At 41.0% G+C, this 18,873-nt stretch overlaps 1 protein-coding gene across 1 annotated transcript in view; it reads left to right on the top strand.

Moving 5' to 3' along the window:
- Positions 1 to 18,873, top strand: part of GABBR2 (gamma-aminobutyric acid type B receptor subunit 2) — a 248,965-nt gene that overhangs the window by 167,253 nt on the left and 62,839 nt on the right. Inside the window, exons 9-13 of the mRNA XM_035124845.3 lie at positions 33 to 113; positions 2,335 to 2,485; positions 3,727 to 3,859; positions 8,816 to 8,923; positions 14,249 to 14,371. Coding sequence (XP_034980736.1) covers positions 33 to 113; positions 2,335 to 2,485; positions 3,727 to 3,859; positions 8,816 to 8,923; positions 14,249 to 14,371 — 596 coding nt within the window. The remainder of the gene's footprint in view (positions 1 to 32; positions 114 to 2,334; positions 2,486 to 3,726; positions 3,860 to 8,815; positions 8,924 to 14,248; positions 14,372 to 18,873) is intronic.

Raw genomic sequence — 18,873 nt, 5'->3', positions numbered from 1 at the left:
GACATAAACAATCCCATTTGTTTGTTTCACAGACAAAAAGGAAGTGAAGGTGGGAGAATATAATGCTATACTTGATTCACTGGAAATGATTAACAACACCATCAAATTCCACGGTAAGGCAGGAATATTGAAGAGGGCAAAGGAATGATACTATAGCTGTCTGAATAATTTTTATGTCACATGGAATGCAGCAAACAGAAATGTTTCACTACTGCCACAGAGTAAAACCAGCTCAATAATGTAGTATTTAGACTGTGCCGCTTCAGACTGCAGTTTCTTATGCGTGGAATATTTTGTTATGATCCCACATTTAAGGAAAAGTTCTTAGTACATCGGGCATAGGCCTCTCCATGAGAGAGAGGCATGCTGGGAGCTTCTTATGTAAAGGAATATTCAAATTTATGGCACCTATAGGCTGAAGTGGTACAGTCTGGAATCTACCACCCCATTCTGTGCAACCAGCAAACCAGCCCTTAGGCACTTTCAGAGAATCCAGTCAAATAGACACCACTGAATAAATTCATATCTGTGTGTAGCACTTGTGCTTAGGTTCAATTCCTTATCACAAAATATGCAAGCATAAACTATTACTCTTGCAAAATACGCATTCACCAGGCTCAGAGCTCCCCCCCCCCACTTTCATGTCCCCCCACTGCGGGGGGAGGTAGTTTTAATCAGCCGTAAAGGGAAGCATCAAGGGGGCATGATGTTAGGTGTATACTCACAAGCACATTTATATTAAACACTCAGCATTTAAAAGAGTTTGCCTACATTATCTTGCTGGTTATATCCTGGTTATGATGCACAGCTTGGGTCCAGGCTGTCTGAAGGACTTGCCCGACTTTGAGCTCAGTCCCACCACACGACACAGGTATGTTTGGTGAGGTCTGCGGAACTCTCTTTCATGGGGGAGGAAAGTCTGGCCGCCTCTGCTTTCGTTCCTTGTTCAGACAGCCCTGGGGGCACTCATTGGCTGTTGGGGCAGGGTTTCCTGAAAGTAGGTGTTTTTGCTCTCCACTCCTTTTAAACGGTTTTTGGTGTTTTCTGTGTTGGTTTCAGTGGGAGTTACTTGTCTCATTCTTAATTATTTGTATTGATTGTGTGTGTTTTTAGCTGTGTTTGTTTTAATTCATTCTATGAGCTGCCTTGGGTCCCCGGCTGGGAGAAAGTTGGGATGTAGACAGAAATAAATATATAGCAATATTAACATACACCTACCCACATGGGGTAAAGGTAAAGGTAAAGGGACCCCTGACCATTAGGTCCAGTCGTGACCGACTCTGGGGTTGCGGCGCTCATCTCGCTCTATTGGCCGAGGTAGCCAGCGTCATGTGGCCAGCATGACTAAGCCGCTTCTGGCAAACCAGAGCAGCGCCCGGAAACGCTGTTTACCTTCCCCCCGGAGCGGTACCTATTTATCTACTTGCACTTTGATGTGCTTTCGAGCTGCTAGGTTGGTAGGAGCCGGGACCGAGCAATGGGAGCTCACCCTGTCGCGGGGATTCGAACCGCCTACCTTCTGATCGGCAAGTTCTAGATTTGAACTGGTGCCCTCCTAGTTCACAGGCCAGCATTTTAGCCACTAACGCCAGCCTGTGGGATAAGGCTCCTGTGTGGTTCCTGATGGTTGCACAGAAACTACATTGTGTACAGCTTCTTCTGCTATACCAGCACTATGGGAGGAGCAGTACTGCCATAACCCCTTTCCTATTTAAATACTAATGGTGCATCAGGCATTGAAATTTGTCCTTTGAGGGTCCGGCCCTACCATGCAAAAATGGTGTACAGCTTTCGCTGTCTTTCATCCATGCCGTCTACGATTTCGTTAGACTAAATAATGTAACCCTTTGAACCATGACTTTTACCGAGTAAGGTTTTTATTTAAAAGCCATGGCAGTTGTCATTTTCTGGAATGATTTAAAAAATGAAATGCATATATGTCCACAAGCAACCCAGAATATTTAGGTCATTTCTCAGTGGTTGAGCACATACATGTATTTCGTATATTTTCCATGTTCCGCCTCTGGCACCTCTAGTTGAAGGATTCGAGGTGGTGACACTCCTGACGTCCTGCTGAGCTGTGTCTTTTCTGCACATAAATAATGTGGAGCAGAATATTGTTTTGTAAAACCTGCAGTACATTACTTTGGTAGATAAAGGTAATTTTAAAGGACCTCAGTAAGAGTTTTTTCCTTAAGGAAAAGTCTGTAATATAAAAAAATTAATTCATAGAAATTGAATGGCAATAGGATTTGGTTTTGCTGTTACTATTATTGGTAGTGGTTTATTTCTCACAAGGGTATAATGTTGACTCTTTTCTTGCTGACATTTCAGGGAAAGAACCACCTAAGGACAGAACAATTATCCAAAAGCAACTTCGCAAGATCTCCCTGCCTCTGTACAGTATTCTTTCAGCGCTCACAATCCTGGGAATGATAATGGCCAGTGCTTTTTTGTTCTTTAACATCAAAAACCGAAATCAGAAGTAAGCAGCTACATTTTGCCCTGTTCCCTTCCCCCTCTCCATTGTCTCTGTTGTGAGTCCTTTTAATTAGGACAATTGTCATTAAGAGATCATGTGGTAAGTATTTACAAAGTTAAGTGGAATGATCCATTCAAAGTTACTCACTACTTAAGACTGCAGTATATTGCATTTCCAGGGGAGGCTGTCAAACTGAACTCAGCGGGACTTACTTTCAAGTAAACATGCAGTTGATTGGAGTGGGTGTCTCTTTGATTTCAGAGGAAGAACTAAGACATATTTAAATTTCTTCCTACAAAAGTGATGTATCAAAGAAGTGCTTACCTTTGTTTGGATCATGCCCAATTTTTTTTATAAAAAAAATTCTGCTTAATTGATGTTACTGTACAATATCTTTGTGTTGGAACATTTTATTAAATCCTTTTATTCTGTTAGATCAAAATTAGTGTTTTCCACTGTGTATTATTAGCATAATCCCCAGTTAATTAAACCACTGTGTAACATAAGGAGTTGCTTTAGTGAAGGAGATCAAAGACATTTAACCATAATAATGCTCATCTAAACTTATTTATAAAGCAGCACAGAGATTTGCATATTTCTACAATTCTGCACATAAAGCTGTTTCAGTTATCTTGCCTAAGATGGTTCATTCTTCAGTTCATTTTTCACCCAGACAGAGCCATTCAGTTGTGCTGAAATGGGGGCACCCAGGACCTGCAAATCACTTAGGGGCTGTCCAGCCCTTGGTATTTTTCTTTTCTGATTTTATTTTGTGTGTGCATGTGTCTTTCCATCCACCAACATCATTTTCTTTTTCCAATTTTTTTTCTCATGGGGCATACATTTCAATCCCATGAATGAACATAAAGTTTTCTAAATGAATAATTGAAAACATACACATTTTTTTTAAACAATTGGTTAATTTTGTTTACATGTCACTGTTTATTTGACATTTGGTAACCATGGGTTACACGTATTCTCATGTTCTTGCTGATATTGAGCTTTAATACAATGTATTTATGTTCATTTTTGTTCTCATTGATCTCCCTTTGGGGGGGGAGGGTATCTCCCCCACCCCATTCTGCTTTTGTCACCCCAACTTTCTTGTCCCAGACAGCTATGATATGAACTACATAGAGTGTTACAGGACTGGATTTCATAGTGGTGGTCATTGTTGCTGCATCTGGAAGACACCTCATCTTGAGTTACTTTCTCATGACTGTCTTCTGGTCTTCTCTCCACAGGTTGATAAAGATGTCCAGTCCCTACATGAACAACCTCATTATTCTTGGAGGGATGCTCTCCTATGCATCAATATTCCTTTTTGGCCTTGATGGATCTTTTGTCTCCGAAAAGACGTTTGAGACACTTTGTACCGTAAGTTGCTCTGAAATGTTTTAACAGAGATGCTTTGCATGACACAAGGCATCCCACATACTATAGTATGGTTTTGGTACTGCTACCTGCACAAAATAGGCTTTCAGTCTGGAGGGGGGGGGGACGGGATTCTTTTTGGGTCAGTCAGCCACAATACTGAGAAATAATTGAGCATTGCATGAGTTTTCAGTGAATATTTAAACTCTCAGTTTTGAAGTTTAGGTGTGGTATTTAGGGAGGGAAGGATTCTGTGTCAAGAAGATGGTGATCGGGTGTTTTCTCCAATAAACATTTCCGTGCAGCAGTGATCTAAGCAATCTCACATTCTGCTCAAACTTTCTCATATTGAGGAAGAGAAGTTGGTTAAGCACTTGATTGAGCAGAAAGCTGATGTGACCCTGACAAGCTTGGCTTCAGAGTTTCATTTTCTGACCCCTTTCAACCTGGCCTAGTTTCAGGATGCGTGCGAATATGATGGGCCCAGAGGTATAAGAAGTGCAGGGTATGTCTTTATCTCCATGTCCTTTCTCCTAGTCCCAACACTGGCTTGATATGGTAGATCAAAATCTGGAGTGACTAAAGCAGGGGTCCCCAGACTATGGCCCGGGGGCCGGATGCGGCCCAATTAGCCTGCCAATCCAGCCCGCGACGACCCCCGCCGCCCCCCGCCGCCCGCTCTTACGGCGCGCAGCGCGGCAGCGCTCTTCCGGGTTGGGGAAAAAGCGCCGAAAATCCTTTGTGCGCATGCATATGGGCCTCTCCCAACCCGGAAGAAGTCATTTCTGGTGCACTTCCGGGTCGGGGGAGGCCCACGCGCATGCGCACAACGGATTTTCGGCGCTTTTCCCACCCTGGAAACGCGCCGTCGCGCCAGTAAGCGCCCGTGTGCATGCGCACGGGCGCGCACTCCCCCGCCCACCGGCCCGCACAGGCGCGCGCTCCCCCGCCCTCTTGTGGGCTTTCGTATAAATATAATTTGTGGGCTTTAAATATGGTACACTGTAAATTAATGGTTTTTATAACTTCTTTGGTTTTTATAACTCTGTGCATAGTTAAATGGTAGCTGCTTAGGTCAGGAATATCCAATTTGCATTCTCTTGCTTTTGGGTAATGGTCATTTAAATTTTTCTTAACTTTAATCTTAGTTCTGCACTTGAAGGAGGAATTGTTGTTTTTTGAGGGGGGAGAGGGTTGGTGTTGATTATACATGAATGACACTTGATACACCTGCCTTTGCAAAACAATGTCTATTGAGATATTTGGTCATATTGTGACTCTCTCAGCTGAAAATGCCCTGCATAGCTAGGATTATAATGGCAATCATTATAACAAGACGACGTGGTTTCTTTGTACAGCTCTTCTGCTGTTTGAACAGCACAATACAAAACATTTAACATTCTGCAGAAGACATAGCCCAACCACTAAAATCTTATTTGGCTTTTGAGCATATCTTTGTAATTATAAGTACTAGAAGCTTGTTCTTTTCTTCTCTCTTTGAGATGAAACTTGAGATCCCCAGGAAGCTCAATTCTGTGCTCTTTCTACAGCTCCAGAAAACAGCAGTATGCACACAACAATGCTTATTTGTTTGTCTTTGTCCTCCACTGTATCATGCTTAGCCTCACATCCTTCATAAATAAGCATTCAGTGGTTATTGTTAATATATTCTGTTTTGGATTATAAACTTTAAGGCTGCTGTTTGGTAATCAATTTAACTATGTACATTACAGCAGGCAGGCATAAAGGAGAAGAGCCTGCTAATCTTGTATGGTCATCCATTGAATTCCCAATAAAACTCTTTTTTGCTTCCTTGCCATCACTGGTGGCCTACCTTTAAGTTGGTGGCTCTCACATTGTGTAAGCTTCCTTTGCATCAGTCAGGCACAGCCTCATTGGGGGTGGGGGGAATGAAGTAGCTTTGTGAATTAAACAGGATTTACTGCTGCAACAAGAACCAGAGATGGAATTATAGTCATACCCATCTTTTGTGTGTGTCTTCTGCCCTGCTGCTACTTCCCCTCAACTCAGGAGACTCCTGTGTTCAAGGGATGATATACTGGGAAATTACAACATGTTTCCTTCTAAGCAACCCCAATGCTATCATGTGAAGATCAGTGTTTTAATTCTGTCTTAAGGGTCTGATATAATTCAAGGAGAAAGAGACAGGTGTTCATTCAACCTGGCATGGCAATGACCAATCTAAAGCATCTATCCTCATGATGAAGAGAACTTTCTCTTCTAGTTGATAAAGTAGCTGCTGCCATGGAGCCATATAAGTGCTGCATATATGCCAGTTGAGTGCTCATTCAGGAGCAACTTATGCATGAGTCAGATAAGGAGACAAATGGCAAGATATAAAACCAAATTTTCATGGTTTATTTAATCCTGTTGGATTTAGGAATGGTCTTTGAGTACGTTTCTGAGCACAATTCAAAGTGTTGGTGCTGACCCTTAAAGCCCTAAATGGCCTCGACCCAGTATACCTGAAGGAGCGTCTCCACTCCCATTGTTCGGCCCGGACACTGAGGTCCAGCTCCGAGGGCCTTCTGGCAGTTCCCTCACTGAAAGAAGTAAAGTTACAGGGAACCAGGCAGAGGGCCCTCTTGGTAGTGGCACCCACCCTGTGGAGCACCCTCCCATCAGATGTCAAGGAAATAAACAACTATCCGACTTTTAGAAGACATCTGAAGGCAGCCCTGTTTAGGGAAGTTTTTAATGTTTAAAGTTTTATTCTGTTTTTAAGAATCTGTTGAAAGCCGCCCAGAGTGGCTGGGGAAACCCAGCCAGATGGGCGGGGTAGAAATAATAAATTAGTAGTAGTAGTAGTAGTAGTAGTAGTAGTACACAGTTTGACATTTTGCTGTGTCATTGCAAATGCTTACATCCTCACTATCACCAACTCACCAGTTTGTAATGCAATCTACTCTTAGGCCGTGTGCCAAAAACATGGCAGATTCTGGAAGGAATGACGGCAGGTGTCCCAAATCCAGTATCTCAACACGCTACTGTAATTGAGGCTTTAACTGGATGCAGGGTTATAGCTTTGGAGTTAGAAGAGATTTCTAAATAGGATACTGTTTTCAGAATCATCTGATTGAATCAAAGTTGCCAAATAACAGAGCACCCAGTCAAACTCTAGTTCCATCCAGTTAGTGATTCTTATCTCATTTGAGGTTCACTCAATAATTTTTTTCTTTCTTCCAATGGTATTGTGATCATAACTTAGCATTATTATTAATAAGGAGATCTGGTATGTGAGATGAAATTAATCTAGTGAGGCTGCAGTCTACTTGCACTTACTTAGGAGTAAGCCCCACTGAACATAGTAGGCGACTTACTTTTGCAGGGAAACACATAGGGGATAGTTTTGCTGTTTGTAAGGTTAAATATTGTTTCTGTCACATGACTTCCTGGCTTCTTTTCCCCCACCCTCTTTGGGCACCAACTGTGATGTTTGGAATTCGCTTCCAGACACTTTACAATTATTTCAAGCACCAAGAAGCAGTGTTTTATAACTTAATTTTAATACTGTACAGTATTGTATTTTGTAATTACAATAGCATAGGCCAAATTCAAAGAGGAAAGAAATGTTGGGACTGTAAACGCCTAAGTAAATCATGTAGAAATAAATATTTCAGCCAGGTTTAAAATACGTGGGTGCATAATGTTGGCTATGGTGAAGACACCCCTTTCTCATGATTGAAGAGTTTCTTTTTATTAACCTAGTTAAGATTGTGTTTATGTCTGACTCTTTCTGTTTAATTCTAATAGTTGTCTGATGCCTAGTTTTCTGCTTGGAACAATAGAGTTGCCTATGGTGATCTGCCTGGTGAAAAGTGGAATACAAAAACTGCAGCATAAATGCTAATGATGCAGAGGTTTTTTGTTTTTGTTTTTTAAACTGCATTATCAACATTGCCAGCTGAACATTATGTCCCACATTGAAAATCTCTAGGACGAAAAAGGATACAATTTTTCATTGCTTTAGATTTCCGTCCTTCCTTCTTCTTTCCCTTGTCTGAAGCACACTATCTCTCTCTCTCTCTCTCTCTCTCTCTCTCTCTCTCTCTCTCTCTCTCTCTCTCTCTCTCTCTTGTATAATTCTTCTTTACCGCCATTTCATTTTATCTTTGTAAAGGCCTGCCATCTTTGAAATCAGTAGAAATTAAGGAAGCACTCCTATGTACCAAAAGCTGGTGCGAAGTAAGCCGGGTGTAAGTTAAGGCAGCGCACAGTTACACCAGATCAAAACCCCATTCAGCAGTGGGGCTGCTCCTCCTGGTCTGCCTAAGCTTGGAAGAGGGAAAATAAGTATTTAAAATAATGTTAGGTTGTCAGGTCACATGACATAGTTGAAGGGGTGCCTAATCTTTACTCTCCAGTCCTGGAATGCTCCCATCTGGGGAGTTACAGCAGCCTCGGCTGAGCTAAGATGAGCAAACACAGGCTTAACTTTGGCTGAGCTGAGCTTGGGTTAGATACTTAACACTGGTTGAGTTGGAGTTCCAGGTTGCTCACCCTGGTGGATCTTGTCATAAGACTTCTCCTAAGGTTCTATATTTCAGCTGTTTTCATTTTAGTAGAACGTAGGAATGCCCTAAAACCTTCTTCACTGGATTGCAACCCAACTCCTACTTTAAAAGATACATTTCTTTATTACGTTTTTATGTTCCTTGCTATGAATCTCAAAATATCCATTATTTCCTCTACGCCTTTGCAACTCTCATTACACTTGGTTCATAGTTGTTTTTCTGCAGTTTTTAACCTTGTTTGAAAGGAGAGCTGCCATTTTTTCCTATTTGGGGACTGTGGGATTGGTGCTTAATATCCTAAACCTGATATAAAGGAGTTACTCTTGTTTTCCTTAGTCTAACCCAAATGTATAAAGTTTTGTTAATAAAGTCAGATACGGGGAGGGAAAAAACTGATTTATTTATTTTTATTCATTTGTTTCAGGTCCGAACATGGATACTGACGGTGGGCTATACAACTGCGTTTGGTGCAATGTTTGCAAAAACATGGAGAGTCCATGCAATATTCAAAAATGTAAAAATGAAGAAAAAGGTGAGTCGTCTTTTAAAAAATCATCCTCTAGCCCAGGCACCCCCAAACTGCGCCCCTCCAGATGTTTTGGCCTACAACTCCCATGATCCCTGGCTAAGAGGACCAGTGGTCAGGGATGATGGGAATTGTAGTCCCATCTGGAGGGCCAAAGTTTGGGGATGCCTGCTCTAGCCTTTTAGCTGATGATAGAAACACTGTATTGAAAACCTAGTATGCAGGATGTTTACATTTTAAGAATTTCTATCAGCTCAGACTGATAGCAAGACTGGCAGCAAGATTCTAAGACTATACAGATCAAATATTTAATAGAGGGTGGAATATTTACAGAGGATATCTAAAAGAACATTGTAAAAGCCTAAATTCTTTGGCAGGCCTTAGATTGACCTCTGCAGGAAATAAGAGAATTTTACAAAATTAACACAACTGAACGACCTAGGAGAGATAAAGTTAAGTGTGCAGCTATAGGAATCACAAGGGGGGGAATTGGAAGTCATATTGGAATTTGTTACGTGTGAAATCAATACTACTACTACTAGTAGTAGTAGTACTAATAATAATAATAATAATTTATTACTCATACCCTGCCCATCTGGCTGGGTTTCCCCAGCCACTCTGGGCAGCTTCCAACAAGAGATTATTATTATTATTATTATGAGTGTTGATTTTGGATTGCCTTTTGTTGATTGTGTTGTATTGTTTTGTTCTGTATTTTTGTTTTGTTTTGTTTTAAAAACCAATAAAGAATTAAAAAAAGAATTTCTATCATCTCTGTGTTGCCTATTTTCTTACAGGCAATTGTGCTATGGAGGTTCATGGATTAGAAACTGTCATGTTGAGTGGCACTTAGCTTGGGGTAATAAGTATGATTTGGGCATGTTTTGTGATGGGGCTTTGATACTGTTCATCCACCTAGGTCCTAGTTAAATATTGTGTGAGCATCCGTTGTTCTGCTACAGGTGCCCAGTCCAATGATGCTCCATGAAATTGGGATCAACTTGATATTATCAATATTATTGGTTGAATTCTGATACTTTATCCATATGTGTTCCGCATTTGGGTTGATATCAATAGTTCAGTTCTTAGATGGAGAAGCCAGTTGTGTTGTGTGCCACTGTACTGTAGAGGTAGTTGGTTTGGATGTGATGTGCAATTGTGATAGATTCTGAATTTTATATAACTTGTTCTGCCAGCATGGGTATAATATATGACTGCTGCTGTGCAGCTTGGTCCTGAGCATGTTGCCATTGTCCTCATTTTATGTAATCTAGCTGTCAGTCTACTCTGGGGCAAATCCTGATCTATGGATTGCCAACAGCCTTTGTCTCTGTTCATTTCACTTGTTGGCACTGCTTTTGTTGTCATGCATAGCACTGAGAAGATTTGGCCCTTAGCCAAAAAAGGAGGCTGTCGGTGTCCTTGCCAGGTCACAGGTTGAGGGACTGTAAATTCCATCTCTGGTGGGTGCTGGTGATGCAATGCGTTGAATTGCTAGAAGCAGCCAAAATTGTGGAAATTTTAGAGAAACTAGCAAGCAGCATTTCCTGGCCTTCATGTAACATTCACCATATGCAGGTAGTTCACGTATGTCTAGGATTAAGTGTATATTTTGATGATGACATAGGATGTCCTACCACAGCAGAGGCATTTTCTGTTTGTTATAATAAATTTATTTCTTGTATATTCACATTGCGGTGAGATCCTACATATCTAAAGGCTTTATCAGTCCAAGATCTACCAGGTGTAAAATGAAGAGAGGACTGCTAGTAAATTTGAATGCCTGATATGTTACAAAAAGCTCAAGAAGTACAGCAAGGAGAAACAGTTTCTCGCTGTTGCGTCCTGACAATACATAGATTTGCTGGTTCAGACACAACAAGGCAGATGTTCACTCCAGTTGGATGTTTTTTTGTGCAGTTTCCTGACTTTCTCAAGCAAGAACAAGTTTTGGAGTTTATGTGTGTAGATCAGGGGTTGTCAACCTGGTCCTTACCGCCCACAAGTGGGCGTTTCAGAATTCTAGGTGGGTGGTAGGGGGTTCTATGGCACAAGCTGAATCCTTCCATCGAGCACTGGTGGGCGGTAGTCACTGAAGAACATGAGAAGGCCCTCTTGCAATTCAGTGAATCACAGGGGGAAACAATCACAGGTATGGGAAACTGTGGTTTTCCAGATGTTGTTGGACTTCAACCTCTTCATCCTTCCCAGCTGTTGACTCTGCTGGCTGGCGCTGTTGGGATATGGGAGTCTATTACCATCTGGAGAGCCATAGATTTGCCTTACCTGCTCTATTCCTTTGTTTTCTTTTAATTCTGAAGTTTTTTTAAATGTGAAATTGTAATTGTGAGCTGCCCTAAACCTTGGGAATGCATAGGATAGAACAGGGATGTCCAACTGGTCATGTGATCCTGATCGATTGCCAAAAAAAGCTCAACAACTTTGGTCAATCCAGTGGGTAGACCAGTTTATTTATAGTGGGAGTAGATTGCTGTCTCTTGAAAGTTGGACGTGCCTGGGATAGAAGCATAAACAAAATTGGGATTCACCTGTTCTGTTGCAGGTATCCCCATCCAACCTATCTTGAGGCCTCCAAGATTGCTTGTCATAGAAACTACAGTTGCTGTGTGATCCTGGGTGCAGGTGGCGTTGTGGTTGAAACCACTGAGCCTCTTGGGCTTGCTGATTGGAAGGTTGGCGGTTTGAATCTGCGTAGCTCCCTGTTGCTGTGTCCCAGCTTCTGCCAACCTAGCAGTTCAAAAGCACACCAGTGCAAATAGATAAATAGGTACCGCTGCAGCGGGAAGGTAAATGACGTTTTCATGTGCTCTGGTTTCCATCACAGTCCTCCGTGCACCAGTAGCAGTTTAGTCATGCTGGCCACATGACCCGGAAAGCTGTCTGTGGACAAACGCCAGCTCCCTCAGCCTGAAAAGCAAGATGAGTGCCACACCCCATAGTCGCCTTTGACTGGACTTAACCATCCAGGGGTCCTTTTCCTTTACCATTTTACCTGGGTGCACTCACTGCATATGGACTGGAGGATATAGTGGCTCTGTGCAATAAGACTCCAGGATCAGTTTGCAGGAACCAATCAATGGCATGAAACTAGGCATGGGGTCTGTAAGCAGATGCCAGGACCTAGCAAAACAATTGGACTCCGTTCCAGACATCCAATGGATAGCCTGAAAGCTAATCAGATAAATTCACATTACTAGTGGACTGGAACTAACATGGTTCACTCATCTGTATTAATTTGACATTTGGCCTGTGCTGACTGTTGTACTCAAAGGTAACTGCCACTGGTTTCAGTGGGACTGAATTTAAGATTGCAACCCCAAAAGCTTTATTAGCACTATGAAGCCAATCACTTCTATTCTTAAGAATAATATTGGATGTTTCCATATTGGATGTTTCTGATCTACTAAATAAATAAACGGGGAAATGGGGTGTTTTGTAGAGGTAAAAATCTCCATGCTAAGTAAAATGAACACCATCAAGTGCACTATTAAGAGACCATCTGCTGAAAATGAACCAACATATGGCGATTTGCATTTCATTTTTTTTCTAGCATTGTAGCTTACTTCAAAATAAGAAAAAATGGAAACCTGCTTAAAATTGTAATGAGGGAATTAGTAGTATATTAGCTGAATTTTCATAGCAAATCTGCCCTGTAGTGTTGGGTTTGATATTATACAGCTTAGTTAGTGAAATGTGTATTTTAGTTAAAGGAGCAATGAGCAGGATAAAGTTTCTTTATTTTATTTTATGTCATAATCTGTTTATAGAGGTTGTCAACATGTGAACAAGAAGGATAAAATGGGTTGGAGCCAGATTGACGCTGGATCCACACCTACCAGGGAGTAAGTCCCATTGAAGAGAAGCAGAATTCGTTTGGTGTTGTAGCCCTGATTCATAAAAAGCAGCCCTTTGATCACCAATTTGCTGGCAAGAATGTAAGAGGCCAATTAAGTAGGCCCCACTGTGTGATAAGCAAAGGGTGAAACAGTGCCACAATGTAAGGGTGGCACACAGGTGGAAATTATTCCATGGGAAATTAAACAGAGATAAACAGCACACTTCTTATGTTAAAATATTGCATTTTGTCTTCTTCAGTTTCATGAAGGATACAGGTCCAGACTGTTAGCTGCATGTAGGTGGTGTTGAAACCAATAGGGCAAGTTAGTCATGACCTCATCCTGTTTATTCCAATATGAACAAAGTACAATTAACTTAAACCCAATTCTAAACAGGCTTATTTAGGAGTATGACATTTTCTTCTTTGCTCCTTCAGCTAAGGTTCAGGTTCATTCTCTGGACCTCTCCTGCTTTCATTACAGCAACCTTCTTTTGTCTTCCCTTTTTTGCCTCACCCTAATATAAGAATGGGGAGCCAGTGGCCCTCCAGATGCTGTTGAATGCCAACTCCCATCAGTTCCAACCAGCATGGCCAGTGGTCAGGGATGATGGGAGCTGTAGTCCAGCAATATCTGGAGAGCGACCAGTTCCTCATCCCTGCTTTAGTCCCATGAGGTTGATGGGATGCAATAGGTTGATGAAGCTGGGCATTTGCTGGGGCCAGACACAGGCAAAGGACCCACCCTGCCACAAGAGATCATTTTCTGCTTTGTGTATATGACATAAAGAAATGACTCTATGTCAGTCAGTCACCTTCCTGGCATCCTGTACAAAGCAAGCCCTTGACCCCTCCTTCAGTTGTTGGAGTGTCATAAAAGGCTCTTAGGAAATGGGCTGAAAAATGCCTCACATTGTATGAAGCACCTAGCACAAGAGAGGGTCCATCTCTGCCCCCACCCCAAGCCCTCTCAAAGGGCAGGAAGGCATTTCCTTATTTTGTTTCTAAAAAACCGATGTGCTATTTCAGTGTTTAGAGATGGGACTGGATGATGCCACTATATATTTTCTGCCTTTCACTTTTTGGATTCAAAAAGTTGAACTGAGCACATAACTCTAGCTTCTGCTGGAAGCTTTAATGAATGTATTTCTGAGTTGGTGTGTGCATGTGTCTGTGAATGCAGAATATATATATATATATATTTAATTCTGAGTATTATTGTCTGTTCCACTATCTTCATTCTGCATGATTTAGATGTTTGCGCTCTTTAGACAGCACTGGCAAGCAGGAAATGTAGCTTGCAAGATGACCTTTTCTTGTATTCCAGTATCACAAAGACCTTTTTTGTGCATAATTAAAAAGCCTTGTTAGCACTGTTTCATACCTTTTATTTATGGCACTTAAGAAAGGCGCCACAGGAATCTCAGACTTATATGGGAATGCCCTCCTACGCTCTCTGCTTTTTTCTTTCCTAGATCATTAAGGACCAAAAGCTTCTGGTAATAGTTGGGGGAATGCTGCTGATAGATCTTTGCATCTTGATTTGCTGGCAAGTAGTTGATCCCTTGAGGAGGACAGTGGAAAATTACAACATGGAGGTATGTCATCACAACTTCTACCATTTTCACATTTGTTGTTGGGGTTGCAATGCAAGACAGTGAATGAAAATATATTGAAAGAGGTCAGGCATGGTTTTTTTGGGGGGTGGACTGGAAAGGAAAAATAATAATAATTCATGACAGAAGAAAATTGCATCTACACTCTAAATACAGTCCTGCATCTCTGCCATGCTTAAGAGGTTTTAGATGCAGTAATGTTGTAAACACATGGGAGTTCTCTGCTAAGAGTCTATAAGAGACAGTGTTGCAATAAATAATAGATTTTCAGACTCCATTAGGAGAATTCATGGGGAACTAATGCAAGCTAGACATAAAATGAAGACTTAAAATAAAGTCATCTGCTTAAAAAAAATCCCTATATGAAGAACTAAGCTTCCATTGCTATTGTGAATCTTTGGGTATTGTAATTGCAATATCCATTATTTTACTTGGCCTAGTTCACTTATGTATAATGTCTGGTCCTCTAATGTCATCTCCTGCAAAAGGTCACCCTGGAAATATAAAGGTCAAGGATGACAGGCCTGGTAGCATGATACTTGATGTATTCTCTGGAAGAAAAGTCTTCAGAAAGTTGAAGGTCTTGAAGGCAGGAGAAACTGAAAACTTCTTTAGCGAAAGGGGATCTCTGTGTGCAGTTGCATCAATATGTTGAAAAAATTAATCTAAAATGGTTTTTCTGTTACAGTGTTTGCTTACAAGTGAGCAAAAATAGTTTTTGCATCAACATAAGTGCCACCTTTTCTAACTTCTCTGCTTCCTATCTTCTACTATGTCATGATTCTTATCACATGGTAGTGAAAGTAGCAGAGTTCTGGTGCTTTTTTGGTTTAAGGGCAAAGCCCTCCCTTGAAGTTGCAGCATTTACTAAGGCTCAAAATGTGACTGTGTAGGTTTGGAGAATCTCTGGTAGTTGTGGGAGATTGTGACTATTTTGATGCATGTAAGAAGCCACTCATTTCTTAGGAGCAGTTGCCTGTTTATGAAATGGCTTCCCTGGTTGAGGCCTCACTCACTAGCTCTCACTTGTGCTCTCGCTCTCATTATTAACATTCAGTAGGAATTTTAAAACGTTCTGGTTCACCCAAGCATTTTATGGCAGAAATATAGTGTTCCTGGTAACCTTTAAATTAGTAGCTGTGATGATATGAAACTGTTTTCAGATGTTTTTAATTTGTATTGTTTTGTTGCTTGCCACCCCGGGCTTGTTTGGGAGGAAAGGTGGAATAGACACTTTGTAAATAAATGAACATTATCTGAGAATCTGCAGCAGAGGTAACCAGCATAGTGCTGTCTCTGCCCATTGGTCATGCTGGTCGGAGCTGGAGAGAGCTGCAATCCCAACAAAATCTGGAGGGCACCATGTTGCCTATCTCTGCTCTATGCAGTGTTCTCTGAATGACAGCTTATATTGTTGATATAGAATCTGAGTGAGAGATGAGCAAGAGACCACTCCAAATAATTTTCTAGGATTGAGAAAGTAGCCAGACACTTGTTTTGAAATGTACTTGCTTAATTGTACTTCATACTATTGACAACAACTGTGCTGTTAGATTTCTAAACCAGAGATAGTTAACTTCTGTGTTCTTGTGGATCACTTTGCCATAGATGGGCAGGTACAATAAATAGTACAATAAAGTTGACATCTGCTAGCAGTAAGGATGGCAAATTCATGGAAGATGTGCACTCAGCCAGGGATTTATTTATTTTTCATCTGGAACTCGCCAGAATCATTTCTGGCACCTCTCAGGTGGGTGCCATTACCATTCTAAGAGAATGAGGGAGTTGTTCCTGATGAGTTTGGGCATCTCCTACAACTTGATTCCCCCCTTCCCTTATGAATGAATGTGTTGCAGTGATTTGTGCAAGACCACTTACTGTATTACTTACAGAATGGTATTGTGGGCCTTCTGTTCTCACTGGAGAGATAGCCTTTAAGAGAACTTATTTGCATCCGTAACTGTTTCATACATGCAGTCAATATAAGTTTCTGTATAATAGTGCAATGATTTCAGCCTACATTAGTCACTTCGAAATCTGGTACCTTAATATCTTATCTTAAGGGAGGCCTTACCTCACCTGAATATTGAATCTCCTTAGACTGGCAGAACTCCTTTATCCCATCTGACTTTATAGCCAGGTGAGGTAGCCTGAAGATGGCCTCCTAGTTGTCCCTTGGCAAGTGGGACTTGTATTCAGTATCTTTTAAATATGGTGCCAATCCAAGTCTCACTGAGGTTGATTGCACTTTAAAAAATTATTTTATATCTTCTATCATTATCATTTTATTTTCTTGTACATCTTCATAAAACTGTCAATGTTTGCGTATTAATTTCACTAGATTACAGGATAAAGCATTAATCATTAGTAACTCAAGCTAAATTAAAAACACCAGCAAAACAATTCAAAGATATGGGCAATTAACCTGCTTAAACCAATGGCTGTAATACTTCCCTGAAGAATTCCTAGTGAGAATTATCACCTGTGTTAACAGTAGGAGGGCCATTTTTCCATGTGTGTTTTTAGTGAATTTAGTTAACTTTTGTTCTGGGATTATTTTTATTTTTTAGTAACAGTTCCTGGCCATTTCCTTCTCTTATCATTTAAGGCAGGAAAAAACAGAATGGCAGGAACTACATCTGTTGCTGCCCCATAGTCGCCAGCTGCTTCTGTTGATTTTGACTCAGTTACAAAACTGGGTTGTGAATGATTTACTAATCTTCCCCAGTCACCAGAGGGAAAGGACCTTCTCCTCCAGTGTCTCTGTGCTATTAGTTTCCAGTTTAATCCCCCTCTTTCATTGCAAAACATTGTGATGTGAACTTGGGACATAAATCAAAAGGATTAGAGGGATGCGGAAGTCTGCAGCTTCACTTAAAACATACTGATAATGCTGATAATCACATATCATTAGCCCAAATAGATATTTGCTGTGATGTGGGGCTTTTACACACTCAGGACTGTGTAAAGTTTGACATCCAACTCTACAGTTCTGTGATTCTGTGTTATGACAAGTGAGGAGAGAAAATGATGGGTGCTCCAACAAGTAATGTGCCCCCCACCACTTTAAGACAACAGCAGCATCCCCTGCTACTGACCCTGATATTAATATGGTAATGTTGTGTTTGTGGAATTTTCTACCCAGAGTCACCCATTTGGCACTGACTTGTGTTGTTCCCTTCCTTTCATTTAGTGGTTTTTAATTTTATCTTCGGCATATTGGATTTTATTGTTCGCTGTAATTTGTTTGCTGACTTGAAGGTTTTATGGCATAAAGGCGGGGGTAGTATATAAATCTCCTAAAAATAAATGAATACATAAATAACAAATGCCTCCCCAAGAAACTGAAAAATTTGTCATCAGAGCACCAGTGAAGACACTATCTTTTGTGCAGACTCTTATCTGTGCCACTTCTTGAAGTGAGAAAAACAATGTTTAAAATCCTTGCCATATGTGCACACCCCACCCCCACAAACAGACACACAGTGTACATCCACTTGCAATGTATTCTGCAGGTAAGCATTGCACATAGCTGCCAAGTTTTCCCTTTTCTCGCGAGGAAGCCTATTCAGCATAAGGGAAAATCCCTTTAAAAACGGGATAACTTGGCAGCTATGGCATTACACAGACTGGGAGTTGTGAAGGCAAGTAAGGAGATTTAAAATGCACATAGCATTGAGCTGTGGGGTTTAACCAGTTTTAACTACAGTACTTGGTGATATCAATGAGAGTAAGTGAAGTAGCGGGCAACGAATATTTGCTTATTCATTTGATATAAGTGAATAGGCAAATATTTTTGCATCTGTCTAAAAATAAAAGAGGTAGTTTTCAGTGCTAATGAAAGTGCACACAACTTTTTAAAAAACAGTTTATTCACAGTGTATGTAGTGTTAAAACATCAGGGAATGTTATTTAGCATTAACCAAACTCTCTTTTTAATGTAGATCCATTTATAGGTCCTACTGCTTTCTGCCAACAGAAAATGCATTTAAAATTCCAGAATTACTCTTTTCTTTACTCTTTCCTGCACTTATTACCTGCCTCCCAGCTGCTGTTTTATCCACCCGTTTCCAGTGTTTCTCTTTTCACCTTGCTTTGCTTTGACAGCACACATATTTGTGTATCTGTTTGTGTTCCTGCAACTGTCTTCTGCACAAGATGTCTCTCTTGGAAAATAAGAGCATATGTTATTAGCATACCTTGGTTTCTTTCAACCCTTCCTTGGTATAAATGAATAAGCTCTGCCTGGATAGCTTGTCTGTAGCAGTTAGCAAGCTGGTCCCCAGATAATGATCTCAAGACTTAGGATGCAGCAACCTTTTTTCTAAAGTTGAGCAGGTCTGAGTCTGGTCAGTGCCTGGTTGGAAGAACAACTGTTGATGCTATTCCTTGCCTTCAGTTCCACAGTGGGTGATAGATGGGATATGAACAAATAATAGCAGCACTCATTAAAAATGATCACTCTGCATCCTACAGCCAGGTGT

Source organism: Zootoca vivipara, chromosome 8 (assembly GCF_965207765.1).
Source record: "Zootoca vivipara chromosome 8, rZooViv2.hap1.1, whole genome shotgun sequence".
Classification (NCBI taxonomy): domain Eukaryota; kingdom Metazoa; phylum Chordata; class Lepidosauria; order Squamata; family Lacertidae; genus Zootoca; species Zootoca vivipara.
Note: the sequence above shows the minus strand (reverse complement) of the source record. Positions and strands in the feature narration are given on the sequence as shown.